The following is a 20066-nucleotide window of genomic DNA, read 5'->3' as shown; positions in this document are numbered from 1 at the left end:
TTCTGATTCTAAAAAATACTCAGACCTATTATCGAGCAAAATAACACTAGGAGTGACAAAGTAAAATTTCAATTTCTCTGAAAATAAACTACAAATAAGTTACCTGATTTCTCGATCATGTATTGACGAGGAATATTTTATCTCCAACATTATCTTGTAACTCTCCAATGATTGTTTTATTTCCTCAAGACCATTGGTCTGCTGCGAGTTATTACCATCCTAAAATTGAATAGATTAAATTAAAGAATATATATCATAATTATAGTTTAAAAAATCTGATATAAGTATTTTAGAAATAGCATTAACAATACTATATGTAAGATCCCAATAAATTAGACTTGGAATCATAAAAATAAATTAATAGTTATAATTTTGGCATTGTCTTAAAATATTTTTCCTCCTTTCTATAATTTGTCCTTTTGTAGCATTCTCATTCCGTAACTGTGGATATAAGAAATCTGCTCAAAGGTTCCAATTTTTGCCCTTATAAAATTAGCCAATAGCTAATATACAAAATAGGCAAAGGTAGCTTAGTTTCATACTAGTTATGCAAAAACAATGTTAAGTATTTTTAAAAATTATTTTCTGGCTTTCAGATAACTTAATGATTAGTTAAAGAGATGTTTGCCACAGGGAGTGCACCTTGTGTGGTTAAAAGACAAGGTCTGTTCTTGGGTCTAACAAAGGTGTAGCTCTGATAAAACAAAGTCAATCACCACGGACAAGTCTTTACTGCTGAAATTTTAACTTATTCCTTTGGAAATCTCTCCTTGATCGACATCACATTAAAACAACTGAAGTTGTTATGCACACGATGTAGAAGTAAATCTGGAGAAGTGTTAATATAAACACCCCTTTCCAAAAAAAGAAAGATACTTTCAAAGTAGAGTAAATGAATTGTAAAACCCCACACTGGTACAGTTAACACCTTTAAAAATGTACCTGCAGCAATTAATTACAAACTTGCAATGAAAAGCATGGTCTCCTAGCCCTAACACAATGAATCACTGTAAATTACGTACATCAAGTGAAGTCAGCAGATGGATAGTTTTCACACTGCAAGGTCCTTTTATAAGCATCTCGCAGAATCTCAGGAAGTTGTAGAGCTAAAAAATAAATGCCACAAAATGAGTATTGGTTATGTAGGTTATAGAGTTAAAACTACATTAAGTTTAAAAGTTGTATACTTCAATTTCTTAGTCTATTTTTGTCTGAACAGGTTTGAATATTTGTAAACTATTTAGGTTTGGATACTCAGCAACTTGAATGGGTCAAAATACAGAAATGGTGACCTTGTTTACAAATTAAGACAAAACTTGCAAGGCAACAAGATGTTTTAATGGTACACTAGCGTGATTGTCACCTGATGAACGTGCCTGATGTATGGATCTTCTACCCAGACCTCAGTAACAAAAGAATCCAGGTATGGTTTGAACAACTTTTCGTAACTAAATCCAGTAGCATCTTCTGGAATTTTGATCTGCTCATGATATTTTCCTTCTAAAATACAGAAAGGTAGGACAAGAGTATACAAGCACCATCTTATCATCTTTTAGGCATGTTTTAGATTTATATTTAATGAACTATCATATTTTAATTTCCAAATAAAAAATTCTGCAATGATGAAAATTTAAAATTCTATATATTATTAAGTGTAAATACAAAACCACAGAAACACGGTAGTTTCACTTTAACAAGGAACTTGAAGGCTGGGAATTTATTTACTATTAATTAACAGTGCGGAATAGGTTCTTCTGGCCCTTCAAGCTGCGCTGCCCAGCAATTCCAATTTAACCGTAAACTATTCACGGGACAATTTACTAACTGGGATGTCTTGGGACTGTAGGAGGAAACCAGAGGACCCAGAGAAAGCCCACACATTCCACAGGGAAGATGCATAGACTTCCTACAGATGATGTCGGAACTGACCTTCAATGAACTGTATTAGTGTCGTGCTAACCACTACATTACTGTGGAAATTTTGTGTACAGAATATTTACTGAAAGTTATAAGGTAGCCAATTTCATATCTGGTTTAAAATTCTTTCTAACAGTTTAAATTTTAAGATAAAATTATGTAGATGCTGTTTATCCACAGCAACACACAAAATGCTGGAGAAACAGCAAGTCAGGCAGCATCTGTGGAATGGAAAACCAGTCAATGTTTCAGCTGAGACCCTTCATCAGGCTGGAATGGAAGGGGGAAGAAGTCAAATAAGAAGGTGGGGGAGGAGGGGATGCAGTGAGAAGCTGGGATGTGATAGGTGGAAAAGGTAAAGTGCTGAAGAAGAAGGAACTTGATAGGAGAGGAGAATGGACCATGGGAGAAAGAGGAGGAGGTGCACCAGGGTGAAGTGATAGGCATGTGAAGAGAAGAGAAGAGGTAAGAGGGCAGCCAGAGTGGAGAATGGAAGAGGGGCAGGGGGAAAATTAACAGAAGCTAGAGAAATCAATATTCATGCCTTCAGGGTGGAAGCTACCCAGATGGAATGAGGTGTTGCTCATCTAACCTGAAAGTGGCCTCATCTTTGCATTAGAGGAGGCCATGGACCATCATATTGGAATTGAAATAGGGATTGGAATTAAAATGGTTGGCCACCAGGAAATCTTGGTTGTTGTGGATGGAATGAAAGTGCTTGACAAAGCAGTCTCCCGATCTACACTGGGTGCCACCGATGTAGAGGAGAGTACATTGGGAGCACCAGATACAGTAAACTACCTCAACGGATTTGCACCTGGAAGGATGGTTTGGGCCCTGAATGTAGGGGATGGGGGAGGTGGATATACAAGTGAGCACTTCTTCTGCTTGCAGGGATAAGGGCTGGGAGGAGAGTGGTGGGGAGGGAATCATGGAGAAAAAGACTCCCAAGGAAAGCAGAGAGTTGAGGGGAAAGGGAGTAAAGATGTGTTAGGATCCCATTGAAGGTGGTGGAAGTTGCAGAGAAAGAAGTGCTGGATGGGGAGGCTCATAGGGTGGTAGAAAAGAATGAGAAAATCTATCACTGTTAATGCAGTGGGAAGATGAGGTTAGGGTGGATGTCCAGGAAATTCAGGAGATGCAGGTGAGGGCAGCATCAATGGTGGACAACAAAAGGAAACCCTGTTCATTGAAGGAGGAGGAAATCTCTGATGTCCTGGAAAGGAAGTCTCATTGAGGGCAGATGCAGTGGAGATGAAGGAATTGAGAAAAGGGAATGGCATTTTTACAGGTGACTGGGTAGGAAGAAGTATAGTCAAAAGACAGCTGTGACAATCAGTAGATTTCTAAAAGGCAGTTTGTCCCTAGAAATGGAAATGGACAGATTGAGAGAATGGAAAGAGATTTTCGAAGCTGATCAAATGAATTTAAGGACGATGGAAGTTGGAGGCAAAGTTGATGAAATTGATGAGCTCAGCATGGGAGCATGAAACAGCACCAATGCAGTTGTCGGTGTAGCACAGAAAGAGTTGGGGAGCACTAGCAGTAAATGCTAGGAACATGGACTGTTCCACATAGCCAATGAAATGGCAGAGATAGCTGGGGCCCATGTGGTTGCCGATGGCTACACCTTGGGTTTGGAGAAAGTGGGAGGAGCCAAAAGAGAAATTGTTGAGTGGGAAGACCAGTTCTGCCAGATAGAGGAGGGAGGTGCTGGATGGGAGCTGGTTGAATCTGGAGTTGATAAAGAAGTTGGAGGGCTTTAAGGCCTTCTTGATGGGGGGGGATAGAGGGGTATAGGGATTGGACATCCATGGTGAAAATGAGGCAATCAGGAGCAGGGAACTGAAAGTTGTTGGAGAAATCGAGAATGTGTGAAATGTCATGGATGTAGCTGTTTATGAGAAGGGACTGAAGGGGATAAAATGGAGTCAAGATGTACAGACACAAGTTCAGAATTTATTCCTTTTCATAGATGCTGCCTGACTTGCTAAGTTTCTCCAGCATTTTATGTGTTAATTTTTTAAGATGATTACTTTCAAATTATTCACGACAACTACTAGTAGTTCCAAACTAAACTACACAGAGCTAACCTTTTATGACAATTAACCATACCCTTGTTTGAAGATTCAGTAGTATTTCCAATCAGGAAGAAATCTGTTTTTTCAAAATCTTATGAGGTAACAAAACTACTATTTCATGAGGTAATTTTTTTGAAAAAAGTGTTATCAAGAACCGCTACTCAACATTTAGAGAATACTACAATAGCAGTTTCTGAATTTTATTTCAAATTTTAAAAATATTCTGGAAATTAAAATGAAATGCAAAGCTGATGCATTGGCATTAAAAACAATTAATTTATTAATAGTCTGTTGAAAAGGAAGCCTGTCCCATTAATTGGTCTGGACTGGGTACAACTGCATTCCATTCTGTGCTTGGCTATTAAGTAGCCACAAATATCAACTAAAGCCTTTACTCCATTTTAAACAAATGGCTATAAATATTTTTCTTGCTTTTTCTCACGTTAGATTGTACTCCCACTTGTATGAAGATTCAGGACAGTGCATTGCCTTTAAAAAAAATGTGGCCGAATGGGGAAGAAGAGAGATTTGGGGTACAGGAGCACAGATCAATAAAACTGCGATGCAGGTTAATTTTAGTGCAATCCTTTTAAATAGTGGCACCAAGTTCATTCCCATAGTGTAGGATGGAAAAGTAGAAGTTGTGTGAAACTTACATTGCCACATTAAGTATATTGTATAGAGTGTTGTCACACGACATGGAGAGCAAGAACATGTCACAGTGTGAGTACGGTTGCCACTTACTATATAATCCACAGTAATGTGAAGCAGTCTATTGCTTTATGCAGATCCAAACTGACCACCCATCATATTCTGTGTCTCAGCTGATAAAGGCAAATGTATCAAGTTACTACCTTAAACACTCTAATTCTCACCTAACTGGTGAAAATTTACTGCACTATGACTTTGATACAGGATGTCAATTTTTCATAAAAGGAACAGAGACTAAGTGGTATGGATTGGGAAAACAGCATCACTCATCATATTTTAAAACTACCAGCATAAGCACACAAAGTGCCTTAAAGTAAGAAGCCATTTATTTCAATGAGAGTTAATAAAGACTTTGACAGTATTGATTTGATAGACCGATGACCACTTTCTATGAACGTGAACTCACCGCCAGAGAGAGCAGGTGAGATAATTAACACAGATGCAGTCAGGAAGAAACTATTTAAATGTGTGAGTGGGTGGCATGGTAGCATAGTGGTTAGCACAATGCTTTACAGTACAAGTGACCTGTGTTCAAATCCCCGCCACTGCCTGTAAGGAGCTTGTACGTTCTCCCTGTGACCGTGTGGGTTTGCTCCCACAGTCCAAAAATGTAACCGTTGGTAGGTTAATTGGTCATTGTAAATTGTCCCGGGATTTGACTAGGATTAAATCGGAGACTGCTGGGTGGTGCGGCTTGAAGGGACCAAAGGGCCTGTTGCACACTGTATCTCGATAAATAAAATAAATAAAGATTGCAAGAATATGATTTCATATAGAGGGGCAATAAAAGACTTGTGTAAAGCAGAATCTGTCACATGAGCTAAATAGATTGCTTAATTGAGATGAATGCTTTAATTTCTTTGTCACATTCTATATGGGCAAAACACAAGGAGGCTCCACCAAAATGTTTCGCTATTTTCTTTTGGGGGTGGGGGGGGGGGGGGTGAAGAAAACATAACATCGATCAGTAATACATCATTAAGGGTGTTGAAATATTGACATAACTGTACTACCTAATTCTGAAACACAATTCAGGTGTTTTTTTATTTCTTTTAATCTTCCCGTGCTTTCCTCTCCCTTTCAAAAAAATAAGCATTTGGAATAAGTAATCCATGCTACCATATAATTTGATTGCTTCTGTGTAAGCCTATACTATTTTCTTAGCCCAATGTATATATCAGCCAAGGTTAAGTTTATCATCGCTTTTCCAGCGCAGTGAACTGGAATGGAGGATTTGGTTGATGCCTTTCCCCTCACCAGGGGATATTGTGATTGTATTAAGTCTGTTCCCAGGTGAGATCTGTTAACTCAGCCTTTACCAGGAGTTTTTCATTTTCTGTATGACAACCTAACAGCTCAGACAATTGATTAACCATTCTAGCTTTTTGAATTGATGAAAACAAAAAAAATGTATTCAAAGATTTCATCTGGCATGAGAAAATACATCAAATATGGGACTTACAAAAATGACTGCAAAAATAGTTACTTTCTTTGAGGTAATTCAGCTGTCCTTTAATTTTTTCTGCTCGATCCATGTAGTCTGTTATCTTCTTTCGATAATGGCCTTTTTTTGCTTCATCTTTTGTAGCTACAGTATTAAAACAAATGAATTAGTTCGGCAGTCATGACATACACAGTATGGGCAGTTTAACATTCAGCTTCTATTCCTCTGTGATTTAAGTAGATGACTCGTGCTTGCTTTTGGTTAGGTTTTACAACCCTTATTTATCTTACCCAGGTGTTCATTCATGATTGAAAATTGAAAGATGATTTGATTATATTGTCATATGATCGAGACCACTTTTACTTTAAACGTTAGACCCTTCAATGTGGGGATCAGTGTTACAACCTGCACGAAATGCATTGCGTATTCCTCTTTTAACCCAAGACATGTTGCAGTTAATTCTTGTGCTCCTGCTTAGTAGAGACATGCTAACAAATTAGGGTTCAAGCCTTGTACTTTCAAGGCTAATATGCTTGTAAATCACATCCTATATAGATTTCATACATTAGTCAAAAGAGCAATTGTAAAACAACCACAACAATTAAGGCAATAAGCATATAACACAAAAAAGTGAACCCTTTGCATTATTTTTTTTAAAATAATTTGGGGCGTCACAGTAGTGGAGTGGTTAGCACAGCACATTTACAGTTCCTGTTACATGCCCCGCCAAATATATATTCGGTCTGTGTTGGTTGTTGACACAAATAATGCACTTCATTGTATATTTCAATGGTTCAATGTACATGTGACAAATAAAGCTAGTCTCTGATTTATTTTCCTACTTCTCAGTTGATACGTGTTCGGTTTATTTAGCTTGTGCAACAAGAAGTATTTTCATAATTAATACTTACTTCTGAAAAACATAATAGGAAAAGTTCTTGCATTTACAATACTGTATTAAACAAATGTTCTTGTGAAATCACAAGTGTTGTCAAGTAGCAAACAATGTAAAATATTGAGTCACATTGGTACTTGATTTGTGCATCCATGTCAAATACACGTGAATAAGATATACTGCAGTTCACCAAGTCTGCATTAAGAACACAACTTCAGTTTTTAACACTGACTTCTCTGGATGTGGTCAGCACCAAACCACTCAAGTCCAGACTCAGTATCAGTGGTAAGTTCGACATACGAACTTTCAACTTTACAGTAAATGATCAGAAGCAGGACCGTAAGTTATTTTCCTTTCTAATCTATGGAAACTGGAACAACTTCATTATCCGTTTCTTGTCTTTTTTTTATATTAGTTATTCTTGATGTAAGACTCTGTTCATTCGAGGTCAGACGCCAACTTGCAAACGTCCATTCTGGTTTAGAAACATTGTTTAGAATTAAAGTTATGGAAAAATGCAGTTTTTTTTTGGGAAGTTCTAAAACTCATGATATTTCAGCAGAGCGAACTTTAGGGGCTTTATTACCTTTCAACACTTCCATAAGAAGATGGATGCCTTCCTGATAGCAAATCAATGCATCCTGCAAACGGGAATCATTATCCAATTCAACAGCCCTCTTCAACACTGTCACAGCTGAGTTCTCCACTCCTGTCAAAGTACTCTGAGACATGGCAGCAGAATCTATAAATAAGTTAACAAAAGTTTACAAAACACTTTTTAATGTAACTGCTGCATAAAAAAGCTAATTTGTATGACATTTGTACCATGGGTTTACATACCTATGACAATGAATCTCAACTTGATTGGACAGTAGAAATAAAACATCAACTGCTTTATCATTATAGATGGGCTTTCTGTTTTCATATATATTAAGGAATATATTTATGCCATCAAGGCTGTTAAGATCACAGTTATGAGTCGAATTAGAGAGAAGGGTAGGATAAAAGGAAACTGTTCCTGTTAATATCTTAAGCTTTGATCAAATCTCCCTCAATCTTGTCCATTACACTGAATAAAAACACAATATAGAAAGCTAAATATTGCATCAAATGCTAATTTAAAATATGAATACAATACTGTAAATATTCAGCAGGTCACACAGCATTTGCGGAGGAAAAAGTTATTTTCTTGGATCAGTGACCTTGCATCAGAATGCAAAATGTTAAAAATCATGTACATTATGTAGATACACTGGAAGAAAATTAAAGATATAAGGAAGAAATCAAAGTCTGGGATAGCATGTACATTAGAAAGTGTTGCAATCAAAAGGGTTGAAGGTACAAATGCAAGAGAGAATGTCATGGCTTACCATGACATCCCACACCCATACTTTGGAGAGTCCAATCACCTGGCTGTTCTACTCCCGCTATATAGACAGAGACTATGAGGACCAAGAGGGTTTGTTCAAAGGAGGCAGAGGACCACTTTGTGTCATTGGATTGGACAATATTCAGGGATCTATCTAATTTGAATGAATAGGCTACAGTAGTCACTGAGTTTATTAAGACCTGTGGCTGAGTGTACCTTTAAGAACATACCAGACATACCCAAACCAAAAGCTGTGGATGATCCAGGATATTTGTAGTTTGCTGAGGGCTAGATCAGTGACATTCAAGACCAGTAATCCAGAACTATACAAGAAGTCCAAGCAAAAAAAACAATTCCGATCGCAGTTAGAGATGGAATCAGATGCATGTCAGCTCTGGCAGGGTTTGTAGACCATTACTTCCTACAAGGTGAAACCTAACATCATGAATGGCTGCTCTGTTTCACTCCCAGATAAGTTCAATACCTTTCATGCACGCTTTGAAAGGGAGAATAAAACTACACCTTTGCAAATTCCTGTAGCATCTGCTGACCCTATGATCGCTGTCTCAGAGGCAGATGGCAGAACTTCTTTCTAGAAGCTGAACCTTCACAAGCTGTGAGGCCCTGATGGTGTACCTGGTAGGACACTGAACACCTGTGCCAGCCAACTGGTGAGAGTGTTCAAAGACACCTTCAATCTCTTACTGCTGCAGTTGGAGGTTCCCATTTATTTCAAAAGGGTGACAATCACTTTAGAGCCCAAGAAGAGCAGGGTGAGCTACCTCAACGATCATTGCCCAGTTGCACACACATCTATTTTGATGACGTGATTTGAGAGGTTGGTCATGGCCAGAATCAGCTCCTGCCTAAGCAAGTACCTGGGCCAGCTGCAATTTGCCTTGTCACCACAATAGGTTCACCGTGGATGCAGTCTCACTGGCTCTCCACTCAGTCTTGGATCACCTGGACAATACTAATACTTGTGTCAGGCTCAGTGCTCAACACCATCACACCCTTGGTTCTAATCAACAAGCTCCAAAATGTGGGCCTCTTCACCTCCCTCTGCAACTGGATCCTCATCAGGAGACCATGGATCTGAAATAACATCTCCTCCTTGCTGACAGTTAACACTGGTGCACCTCAAGGATTCGTGCTTAAACTACTGTTCATCTCTCTTAATACACCCATAACTGTGTGGCTAGGCACAGCTCAAATGCCATCTATAAATTTGCTGTCAGTATTTCAGACAGTGACAAGGAGGCATACAGGAGTGAGATACATCAGCTGGTTGAGTGGTGTCAAAACAACCTTGCACTCTATGTCAGTAAGACCAAAGAATTCATTGTGGACTTCAGGAAGAGGAAATAGAGGAAACACACACAAACACATCTCTTTTTGAGAGATCAGAAGTGGAAAGGGTGATCAGTTCCAAGTTCCTAGGTGTCATCATCTCTGACTGTCTATTCTGGGCCCAACATATTCATGTAATTTCAAAGAAGGCACGGCAGTGACTACGTTTCATTACGAGCTTGAGGAGACTTGGTCTGCCACAAAAAGACTCTAGGAAATTTCTACTGATGCACCGTGGAGAGTTTTCTAACTGGCTGCATCACTGTCTGGTATGGAGCGGCCACTGCACAGGAACAGAAAAAATCTGCAGAAAGTTATAAACCATCGTGGGCAATAGCCTTCCTAGCATCGGGGACACTTTCAAAAGCCAATGCCTCAAAAAGGCAGTATTGCTCATTAAGGACCCCCATCACCCAGGACATGTCCTCTTCCCAATTGCTACAATGAAGGAGGTGGTACAGGAGCCTGAAGACACTCACTCAAAGTTTCAGGGACAGCTTCCTCTCCTCTGCCATGTACACCACCTCACCACTTCTTTGTTTGCCTTTTGCACTAATTTAATTTTTTAATGTAACAGCTGTGATTTATAGTTTTTATATATTGCAATGTACTGTTGCTGCAAAACACATTTCATGACATATGCCAGAGATATTAAACCTGATTCAGATTCTGAGAATGATAAGTTAGGAAGAAAAATATGGGACCAAGAGGTAAAATAGGATTCTCACCTGCAGATCTGCATCTAAAATTGAACTCTGTTGAGTCAGGAAAACATTTCAATTCTCCTAAGGTATAATAAGACTATAACACAAAGGAACATAATTAGGCTGTTCAGTCCTTCAAGTCTGCTCTACCTTTCAACCCCACTTCCCGTTCTTGGCCTTGGCCTCCACAGCCCTTTGTGGCAATGAATTTCACAGAACTGTCACTCCCCAGCTGAAAAAAATCCTCTTCATCTCAGTTTTAAAGGAATGTTCCTTTATTCTGAGGTTCTGTCCTCAGGTCCAGACTCTTCCTACTAATGGAAACATCCTCTCCTTGTCCATACTATCCAGACCTTTCAGAATCCAGTAGTCCTCAATAAGATTCCCTCTTCCCCTCCCCCCATCCTTATGAACTCCAATGAGTACAGGCTCAGACATTAAACACTATTAATGTTAAGCCCTTCATTCCTGAAATCAATCTTGTGAATCTCCATTGAACACTCTTCAAGGCCAGCATATCCTTTCTTAGATTACGGGGCTCACAGTTTTCCAAATGTGGTCTGCCTAATAAAGCCTCAGCCGTATATTCTTGCTTTTATATTCTAGTCCTCTCAAAATGAATGTCAACATTGCATTTGCAACCGTTACTACTGACACAATCTGCAAGTGAACCTTGAGGTAATCCTAAACTAGCAATACCAAGTCCCATTGCACCTCTGGTTTCGGAATTTTCTTCCTATTTTGAAAATAATGCCCAGTCTTTTGACCACTCTTCAGGCACATTTAATCAGGAATTTGTAAAAGAGTTGTAAAACATGAGATATAGCATTTTTCATTTTTCCAAGGAGAAGAATTTTACCTTTGGTTAAATTGACAAGTGTGATTTTTTTTTCTCTTTTTCTATGGTCCAACGAAGAAATTGCCAGAGGGCTTCAGAACAGGTGGTGGCTGGAGCTCCAGGAATACAAGGAGTTGTATTTGGACCCTGAGAGGCAAAGCTGCATTTGTTTAAAGTTCGTTTCCCCGTCCACCATTAGGGCACGCGGCAGTAATATCCAAGTCACATTGATGTTGTTTGAGAGGGGATTTGAAACAAACTGATGAACGGGGGTGGGGGGCGATATATGGAGTCACATTGGCACTTGAATTATATAGCCATGTAAAATACACATGACTGAGATGTACCGCAATTCACCAAGTCAGCAGTAAGGACACTTAGTGGTCAGCAGCATGATCCCACTCAAGTCCAGACTGAGTATCGGCGGTAAATTCGACATGTGTCAACTTCATAGTGAGTGTTCAGAAGCAGGACCTTAACCTATTTTCCTCTCTACTGCATGAAACAGGCACAGTCCATAATTCATTTGATTTTTTTTTATTGTCGAAACAAACGGGGGGGGGGTTGAAATAACAAAATTATATCTTGGATGAGCGAGAGTTCAAGCGGTGGATGGGTTGCCTCACTATTTTTACTCTCACCTCTCCCAACTCTATTACTCCTCCTCACTCAGCTCCTCCTAACGCTTACCAACTCTCGCCTCTCTGTACTGGCCATCTCCCTCCTTCAGTCCGGATCAAGGATCGCCACCGCTGGGTCCCTCCGACAGTTTGCTCTTTACCCTACAACTATGTCTCTTTCCCTTCGGTCTACTGTTTGTCCCTGCTTTGGTACTCACGGTGAATGCGGAACGGCGCAGTTCGCAAGGCCGCTCGGAGAGGTGCCTGCGCCAGCCGGTCGTTCCTCTTAAGAACCGTGCGAAATATGGCAATGTAATCGCATCGTAACACAGCAGTGAACCGGGAAGATCAAATAGCGGGTAGAATAGGTACAAAAATAAAGGAACGCGGCATAACTGAGCGTCGATCAGCGAGCCGGGAAGCTGTCGGCGGTCCCCGGGGCGGGGCGCCCATCTGCCCTCGGTGGTCAAGGGGGAGGGTTGGGCTGCTTGACGACATTGCGCCTGGCCTTTGCTGAGCATACTCCCAGCTCCGTTTCCAACCGAATCGGCCTTCGGGTTTCCGGCGATGGCCGTTCTCTTCAGGAACGTGAGCCGACTCACGGTAAGTTTCACACTGTGGCCTTCTTTTGCTGTGCGAAACCGTAATGGAGTCTCGGTTCTCCTGCCTGAGTATTTTATGTGCCATTGTGTTTTTTAAACGTATTCTCAAGAGGACAGTATGTACTTACAAAAATAAATGATGTTTTACTTCCATAAATGTTGAGTGAAGGTAATTATGTTCAGTGTCTTAGTGCTTGTACACCCTGTGCTAGTAACCGAGCCAAGGCCTTCGAGTTCCACCAGCCCATGTTCAAATCTGGCCTCAGTAAGGAGGTTTGTCCGTTTCTCTTTGCGACCACATGGGTCTCCCTCGATGCACCGGTTTCACCTTGCTGATCGTTAGAATCATTGTTGCTTGCAGAAAAACTGTTATTGACAACGTGGTTATTTCGAAGTCAGCACCATTTTCAGAGGCATGAATTCAAAATATTTAAACTTTATATCCAAAACATGCTAATCCTACACGCAACAGACACAAAATGCTGGAGGAACTCGGCAGCATCTATGGAAAAAGTGCAGTCAACGTTTTGGGCCAGAACCCTTCGGCAGGAGTCCTTTTTTTCCCCATAGGTGCAAGCTGGCCTGCAGAGTTCCTCGGCATTTTGTGTGTGTTGCTCAGATTTCCAGCATCTGCAGAATTTCTCTTGTCTGTGATTTGATATTACACACTTTTGTTGGGTATTGGGTCCCTACCACCAGCTTTTGAACTGCTTGGGTATCGGGTGTTTGATTCTATACTTTTTAATGGGTCTTAGTTGCATGTTAAAGTACCCACAGAAAACGTAAGTCCCGAGAATGAGGTAGTGAAGAACATAGCGCCGTAAAATTTGGAGTCATAAGCCAGCAAACTACATTATTAACAGAAGGGCAAGATGCTGCTTATGAAGCCACTTGTGAATGTAGGAAAATGATCTTGTTAATAGACATTGAAGCATACAATTCTCATACACATTGAATTATTAAACAAATTGCAAAGCTACTTCAAAATTTGTGAAGAATTAAGTGTAGGAATCTTGCTTAAATATTGGGAAGATGGTGATATCAAAAACCTGTCATTGGCATATATTTTTGATTGTTATCTGAGAAGGTTAATTTGTGGACCAATGGCTAAGTTACCAAACCTGCATAATATAATACTCAAATGATTATGCAGGTTAACAACATTTACGAAAAAAAAACTGAAAAACCGAGGAAGATTAACAAATGTAGTTCAAAGACCAACAGAACGTAAAATTATAAGAATTTCAACATGGAGTGTGGGTTGTATATGCACAAATGGGAATGCTTGAAAACCCTGTTATAATTTTTCAATTTCCAACAATTGAGTGGTTATTTCTATTAACGAGATTGTTTTCTTGCATTCACAAATGGCTTTGTTGACATTGGAAACACTTAGTTCAAGCTCATCAGTACTGTGCTGTAAAATGTTTTAAATGTCACAAGCAAGGGTTCTTGATGAAATGTCAGGCAGAACTCCATGAATCAGAATAGATGCAATCTAGCAAATAAATTTACATAATATTGAGATGATGTGCATAGAGCTAGACTGCGTGGAAGCAGTATTTTTTTCTGTAACTGTTCTGAAAGTAACAATTATGTTCACTGGTCCCAGAATGAGCACTTTCCTACTGACACTTTAGCACCTGCCCAGTCTCACTTCCAGCTACATATTTCTAAAGAAAACTTTCCTGAACTCATTGAAGAATCAGTTATGAGAGTGGTATTTGGGGATCAATAATTGGTAATTATCATTGTACAGAAATGTCAGACATGAAACACATTCAGGTTTTAGACATCGCCTCCCTGTAATCCATTGCCAATTTATCCTACAATCATTCTCTTGATTTACTAGATCAGATATCAGATCATGGCTACTGAGCTGGATGGGGACCGAATAGTATTATTTCAAACAGTTAAATCTTAAAAAAATTTAACTGTGGTTATATTACCCACCTATTTAAAATTAAGGCAGTTTTGTCAACCACTTTTGCAACTTCCATTTATTTGGAATGTTCCATGGACCCCAGGAAGCTAACATCACATTTTAATTTGTTGCATGAAGTAAATTAACTACTTCAAAACTTACTTTGTTTTTCCAGAACTTAGTGGAAGTAAAAGCCGTTCTGTCACCATGGCCTGGATTCAAACGATTGAAGTTTACAAAATCTCGTATTCCAGCAAAGGTGAGAGCATGGCTTCCACTTTTTATATCCTGCTTTTAAATGAGATTTATTGACTACCTGTTAAACTGCAATCTTCCTTAGATGGTATAAACATCTAGCAGAGCTGCACAAATGTGGTCAATTATTTTGTTACTTGACAGACCTGTTTTATATCAGAGTCATGTCTTAATTTTCTTTCACATCAATTGTCTTATGTCGATTGGTTTATAAGCCGATCTTGTATAGATGCATAGGTAAGGAAGAAACTGGAAAGCTGTAAGTGCATAGAATTCATTTTAGGACTTTGAGGTCAGGAAGGATGTTGGATAAGTGCTTGAATCTTTAAATCAATACTTTTGGTAAGCAAAACAATGAAGGATTAGGGTGAGGGGAGTAAGGTCAGAGATGGGTAGATTCCTCCAGTAAACTTGTTCAACTTTCTCCTAATTTTTCAGGGGCAATAATTGCTGAATTGCATGCAAATCTGGAGGCTTCCCCCACCCCACCAGTGTTATAAAATGTGTACTTCCTGCTGTCCACTGTATAACACCTGTATAAATCCCTCAGGAGGAGTATTAAACCATAATTAATCATGAGACATTAAATAAATCAATGAATAACATTGCATCTGTGTGCATATATGCAAATATGAAAACATTTACTTTGTATGAAACACAGTATACATGAATTAGCAGTTGGAAAACTATATGCTCTCAATGTTTGAGGAGGTGCATTTGATAAGCAACTATGGCAACAAGCTTTTATCAGTTTCATAACCACAGAGAATACTGGAAATGGTATTAAACTCAAAGTAAGTACTATGTTTTCCAGTGGCTGCTAGTCAGATGTACATTTACAGTTGAAGTCAGAAGTTTACGTACACCTTAGCCAAATACATTTAAACTGTTTTTCACAATTCCTGACATTTAATTCTAGAAAACATTCCCTGTCATATGTCAGTTAGGATCACTATTTTAAGAATGTGAAATGTCAGAATAATAGTAGAGAGAATGATTTATTTCAGCTTTTATTTCTTTCATCACTTTCCCAGTGGGTCAGAAGTTTACATACACTTTGTTAGTACAGGTAGTCCACAGGTTATGAACGAGTTCCGTTCCTGAGTCCGTCTTTAAGTCGGATTTGTACGTAAGTTGGAATATGTACATCCAGTATTATTTAGTCAAACGTTTGTCTTAGTACATAATATATATATATTTTACCTTTCTATGCATATAAAACACTTAAGAAACGTACATATTCCAATAATTAAACCACTGCATTGCTTAGTAATAATTGTAGCTTTCATTGGGGCAGGGCCTTTCACATGCTCCATCATTCTCACTTTATCCTTTAAAATTGTTCTGATTGTCGACCAACTGTAGCCTAATGCTTTTCCAGTGACTGATGATGTTTCACCTCTTTCTGATCGCTTTATTATTTCCACTTTATTTTCAATCGTGATCGCTTCCCGTCAATGGAACAGAAAACAGACCCAAGCTCTGCTGGGTCCTAAGGACCACCACACTGCATTTACCAGGTCCTCAAGTCCACCGCTCTGAGCCAGGTTAAATGGGACATGTGGGGGCTGTGCTGGGTTTGGGTATTTGATCCTCCATGATACTCCGCGTGGGAATTTAAACTGGAAGTGGCAGTGTTTTTTTTTGACAAGTTCAACATCAACCCAGCACAGATGAAGAGTGCGCTCAGGAGCGGTCGGTCACTGGATTGAACTTGGGAACCTCCGTTCTCGAGCCCGGCACTGATCTCACTGTGCCACCAGCCGACCAGAAAAGGTGGGGGGGGGGGGTCAGTTAGGGTGAATCTTGCTAAGAAAAATTTAAGCCAAATACGAAGTTAAAAACTAGTTGATCAATGTGGGGTTTTTGGGTGGGGTCACGGTGAATCTTGCTAAGAAAAATTTAAGCCGAATACGAAGTTAAAAACTAGTTGATCAATGTGGGGTTTTTTTTGTTACATATATGGGGGTAGCTTAAAAGAGTAGAACTAGATTCAGTAAAGAATTTCAAAAGGGAATTGAATAAATACTTGAGGGAAATTCTGTAAGTTTATGGGAAAAAATCAAGGGAATGGGATCAGTTTGATTATCACAATTTGAGAATACACATTCATCATCCCAAGTTTGCAATTTGGGTTTGGTTAAGAGTCTTACAACTTATTTATCTATCCACACTTGTATTTGTCATCATTGATTATAGATGTTTGAAGTAGAACCAGCAGCTCATGAAAAGTATAATGGTGATCCAAACCAACCACATCAACTGCACATCGTTACCAGAATAAAATGTACAAAACGGCGTCCATATTGGGAAAAGAAAATTGTTCATGATCTTGGATTGGATAAGGTAAATTATCCTTTTGTGCTTATAACACTTTGGTCTGTGATTTAATACACAAGTTTTGTTTTCAGTTTAAAACCAATGAATCCTTTTTTGATCTTTGTCCTTTGGTAGTCTGGACCCTTGGTTCTATTGCATCTTTGCTATTTAGCTGTTGTATCCAACCTTTTTCCTCAATGACCTACTTGACCTTTTGGCCCTGTTGTGGGTCCTTTCTACTTAACATCCTCATCCTCAGACCACTAATCTGCTGATGGCTGTACAATTTTCAGTACATGTGGTTTCACTCTGGTGATGTCAACTTTAAAGCTTCATTCAGTTCTTAATCTTATAATTGTGTATACTTTTACAGAAATCCACAATAGTAAATATAAAACAATTATGTCAGCTGAAGTCTAAATATATCCAGTCATTCTCAAACTCAAGTGCCTGACACTGATGATTCACCCTATTATTCCTCCCTGCATAATCTTCATTAGCTGAATCTCAATTGCAGCAATTAGGTGGAGTAAAAAATAAACTTGGAGATAGTCTAACTAGACTTAACTTTGCTTTAAGTTTAACAGCATTCTGTTGGCTTTGCTATTGCCCTGTATTGCTTGAATAATTTTAAATTTTAGGTTTTTCGCTTATTCCTGAGCCTTTCCTTCATTTTTCATAGCATACATTTTGGCTATTTTTCCATGTACACAGTAGTGTAAACTTGTGCATTAAATTGTATGTGCTATTATTCAGACTATTTGCATTTTGTTTAGTTCCTCTTCATTTCAGCAGAAGAGGCCCCTTCATTGCTCCACTGAATTTCATTTCAAATAGCTCTTGTAATTACCAATTTATGTACTCACTTCTTCAAATTTATGGTAGTCAACTATATCCTCCCTGTCTAAAAGAACGTTTACCAGGGAATTTTTAAATGGGTAACCTTGGGTGCACCCGTGAACTGTTTTATTTACATTGAAGTGAAACATGATTTTAGACCATAAGAGCAGAATTAGGCCATTTGGCCCATTGAGTCTGCTCCATCATTTCATAATGGCTTATCTATTTTTCCACTCAGCTTTCACCCCATATCATTTCATGCCCTGACAAATCAATCTACTAGCCTCTGCTTTAAATATATGTATTAAGACTTGGCGTCCATTTGCTGCCCGTGGCAACAAATTTGCTACTCACTGGCTAAAGAATTTCTATTTGCATATTTTTTTAAAAAATGGGCCAAATTGACCTGTTAACAGATGCTTCAATAGGGGAAATGCTGGATGAAGTTGAGGCTAATTATTGAGCTGAGAGGGACAGTTACATTTCAAATCCAGTCTGGAGTTTTGTCCCAAATAATCTTTGTTCAGTGACCCCACAGCTCTACAGACTTGGGTTTGATCCTGATCTTGAGTGATGTCTGTGGGAGTTTGGATGTTCTCTCTGTCACTGGCTGGGTTTCTTCTGGGTGCTGTTTCATTTCTATGTGCCAAAGTTAACTGGCTACTGCAGATTAACCCCTGGTATAGGTTAGTTTTCAAAAGAACCAAAGGACAGTTAATAAGCATGCAAAAGCACAAGTTTTACCAGGATAGGTAAATGAAAAGAAGAAAGGAACTGATGGGATTGCTGTGTTAGGAGGCTGAAATTTTATCATGTCATGATAATTAAAGAAAAAAGGCCCATAATTGTCCCTCTAACCTCATTTTAGAGACTTTCCTTGTAAATAGTTTTTGACAGTCATGAGCTGTCAGGGCATAAGTGGTATACTTGGATGTATATAGTCAATTCTATTTGCTGGGTTTTTCTGTGCATGTTCTTCATATTCAGCATTATTACTGGCATTCTTGGCTCTGAAGTATTAATCAAATCTATCCTTTTGATCATTTTTGGCATGACTTTTAATGCTGTGCTCCTTGTTTGTGGTTATAATTCATCAACTAATCCTATATTCATCAAAATAAATTTTCATTTGGGATGTCACACCAAAGGGCAAGTTGACATTTCTGGCAATAATTAAAACTTGAAACTCAAGAGAAAATGGCAGGAACGAAACAGAAAGATGTAGATTTCCTAAATTTAATTGCTGACTATTTACTACAGAGGGAAAACATTTCTCAAGGACAGATTTAAGAAGGTGGTAATGTGGAATTCATTGCCACAAAAGGTTGTGGAGGCCAAGTAATGAGGGAAGGGAATTAAGGGTTAGGTAGAGAAGCATGGCTGGTTAATAATGACTTATTTAAAGATCACTTTTCATACAAATGATGTATGAAATTTTGATTGGCCTAATTGTTTCGGTAGCTTGTTGCCTTCCACATAACTTAGCACAGATATTGAATATTCTTTGGATGATTAACAAATATTACTCATGATTAAGTACTTGCTCATCCTAAATGGTACAATGCTATACAGTTACAACACCTTAGTTACGTCTACCCCGCTTAGAAACAGAAAAATAATATTTTAAAAGCTATTTCAAGTTGTTGAAAGAATGGCTGCATTTGTTGTAGTAAGGTTTGCATTAAGATTTTGCAGTGATATTGAGTAACTATTAAGATAATGAATGCCATTGAGAGTTCATAGGTAGATAAGTTTGTTCAATCAGATTTTGAAAGACAGTTTCTTAGGTACAATTCAGTTGACTTAGTTGCCTTAAGTAACTAAAATATTCTCTCACCAGTCAAATCAGCCACAGATCCATAAGAATATTTCATCAGTTAATAGCAAATTGAAAGTCATCAAGCATCTTATAAGGTATGTGAGCACTTTTTATATTAAATGCACCTTTCTCTTTTGGTATAAATTTCAATTTTGACTAAGGTTTTGTGACAATGCTTTGTATACTTCCAGAGTGCAACCTCTGAAGTTACCACAAGGACTACCGACGGAGCAGGAACTAGCTGACACTTACCTGAAGAGCACTGGGGAATTAATAATAAGACGACATCTTCAGCCATTAAAAGAAAAAAGTCATGAATCTTAAATTGCTACTTATCCTTGTACATGAAATAAATTTTAGATTATTTCTAAAAATTGA

General features: G+C 38.6%; 2 protein-coding genes across 9 annotated transcripts in view; one reads left to right on the top strand and one right to left on the bottom strand.

The window, feature by feature from the left end:
- The window catches only part of mitd1 (MIT, microtubule interacting and transport, domain containing 1), a 22311-nt gene extending 9500 nt beyond the window's left edge, over positions 1-12811 (bottom strand). For 2 of the 8 annotated variants that reach the window (XR_009511191.1, XM_059964473.1), the window contains exons 1-7: positions 12148-12450; positions 10496-10568; positions 7635-7790; positions 6196-6297; positions 1364-1500; positions 1023-1106; positions 104-219 (exon numbers count right to left, since the gene is read on the bottom strand). Coding sequence is in view for 7 of the 8 variants with exons in the window: in XM_059964473.1 (XP_059820456.1) it covers positions 104-219; positions 1023-1106; positions 1364-1500; positions 6196-6297; positions 7635-7790; positions 10496-10568; positions 12148-12450 (971 nt within the window). In the remaining variant the exon portion in view is untranslated. Of the gene's footprint in view, positions 1-103; positions 220-1022; positions 1107-1363; positions 1501-6195; positions 6298-7634; positions 7791-7888; positions 10461-10495; positions 10569-11330; positions 11470-12147; positions 12451-12659 lie in introns of those variants that run through there. The other 6 variants (XM_059964477.1, XM_059964475.1, XM_059964476.1 and 3 more) reach the window with 6 other exon arrangements.
- Positions 12392-20066, top strand: mrpl30 (mitochondrial ribosomal protein L30). Its single transcript, XM_059964489.1, has 5 exons — positions 12392-12532; positions 14631-14714; positions 16910-17056; positions 19710-19783; positions 19880-20066. Exons 1-5 carry the CDS (start codon positions 12497-12499, stop codon positions 20010-20012), a joined length of 474 nt encoding a protein of 157 aa, XP_059820472.1. The 5' UTR covers positions 12392-12496; the 3' UTR covers positions 20013-20066.

This window comes from Hypanus sabinus, chromosome 3 (genome assembly GCF_030144855.1).
Source record: "Hypanus sabinus isolate sHypSab1 chromosome 3, sHypSab1.hap1, whole genome shotgun sequence".
NCBI lineage: Eukaryota > Metazoa > Chordata > Chondrichthyes > Myliobatiformes > Dasyatidae > Hypanus > Hypanus sabinus.
Note: the sequence above shows the minus strand (reverse complement) of the source record. Positions and strands in the feature narration are given on the sequence as shown.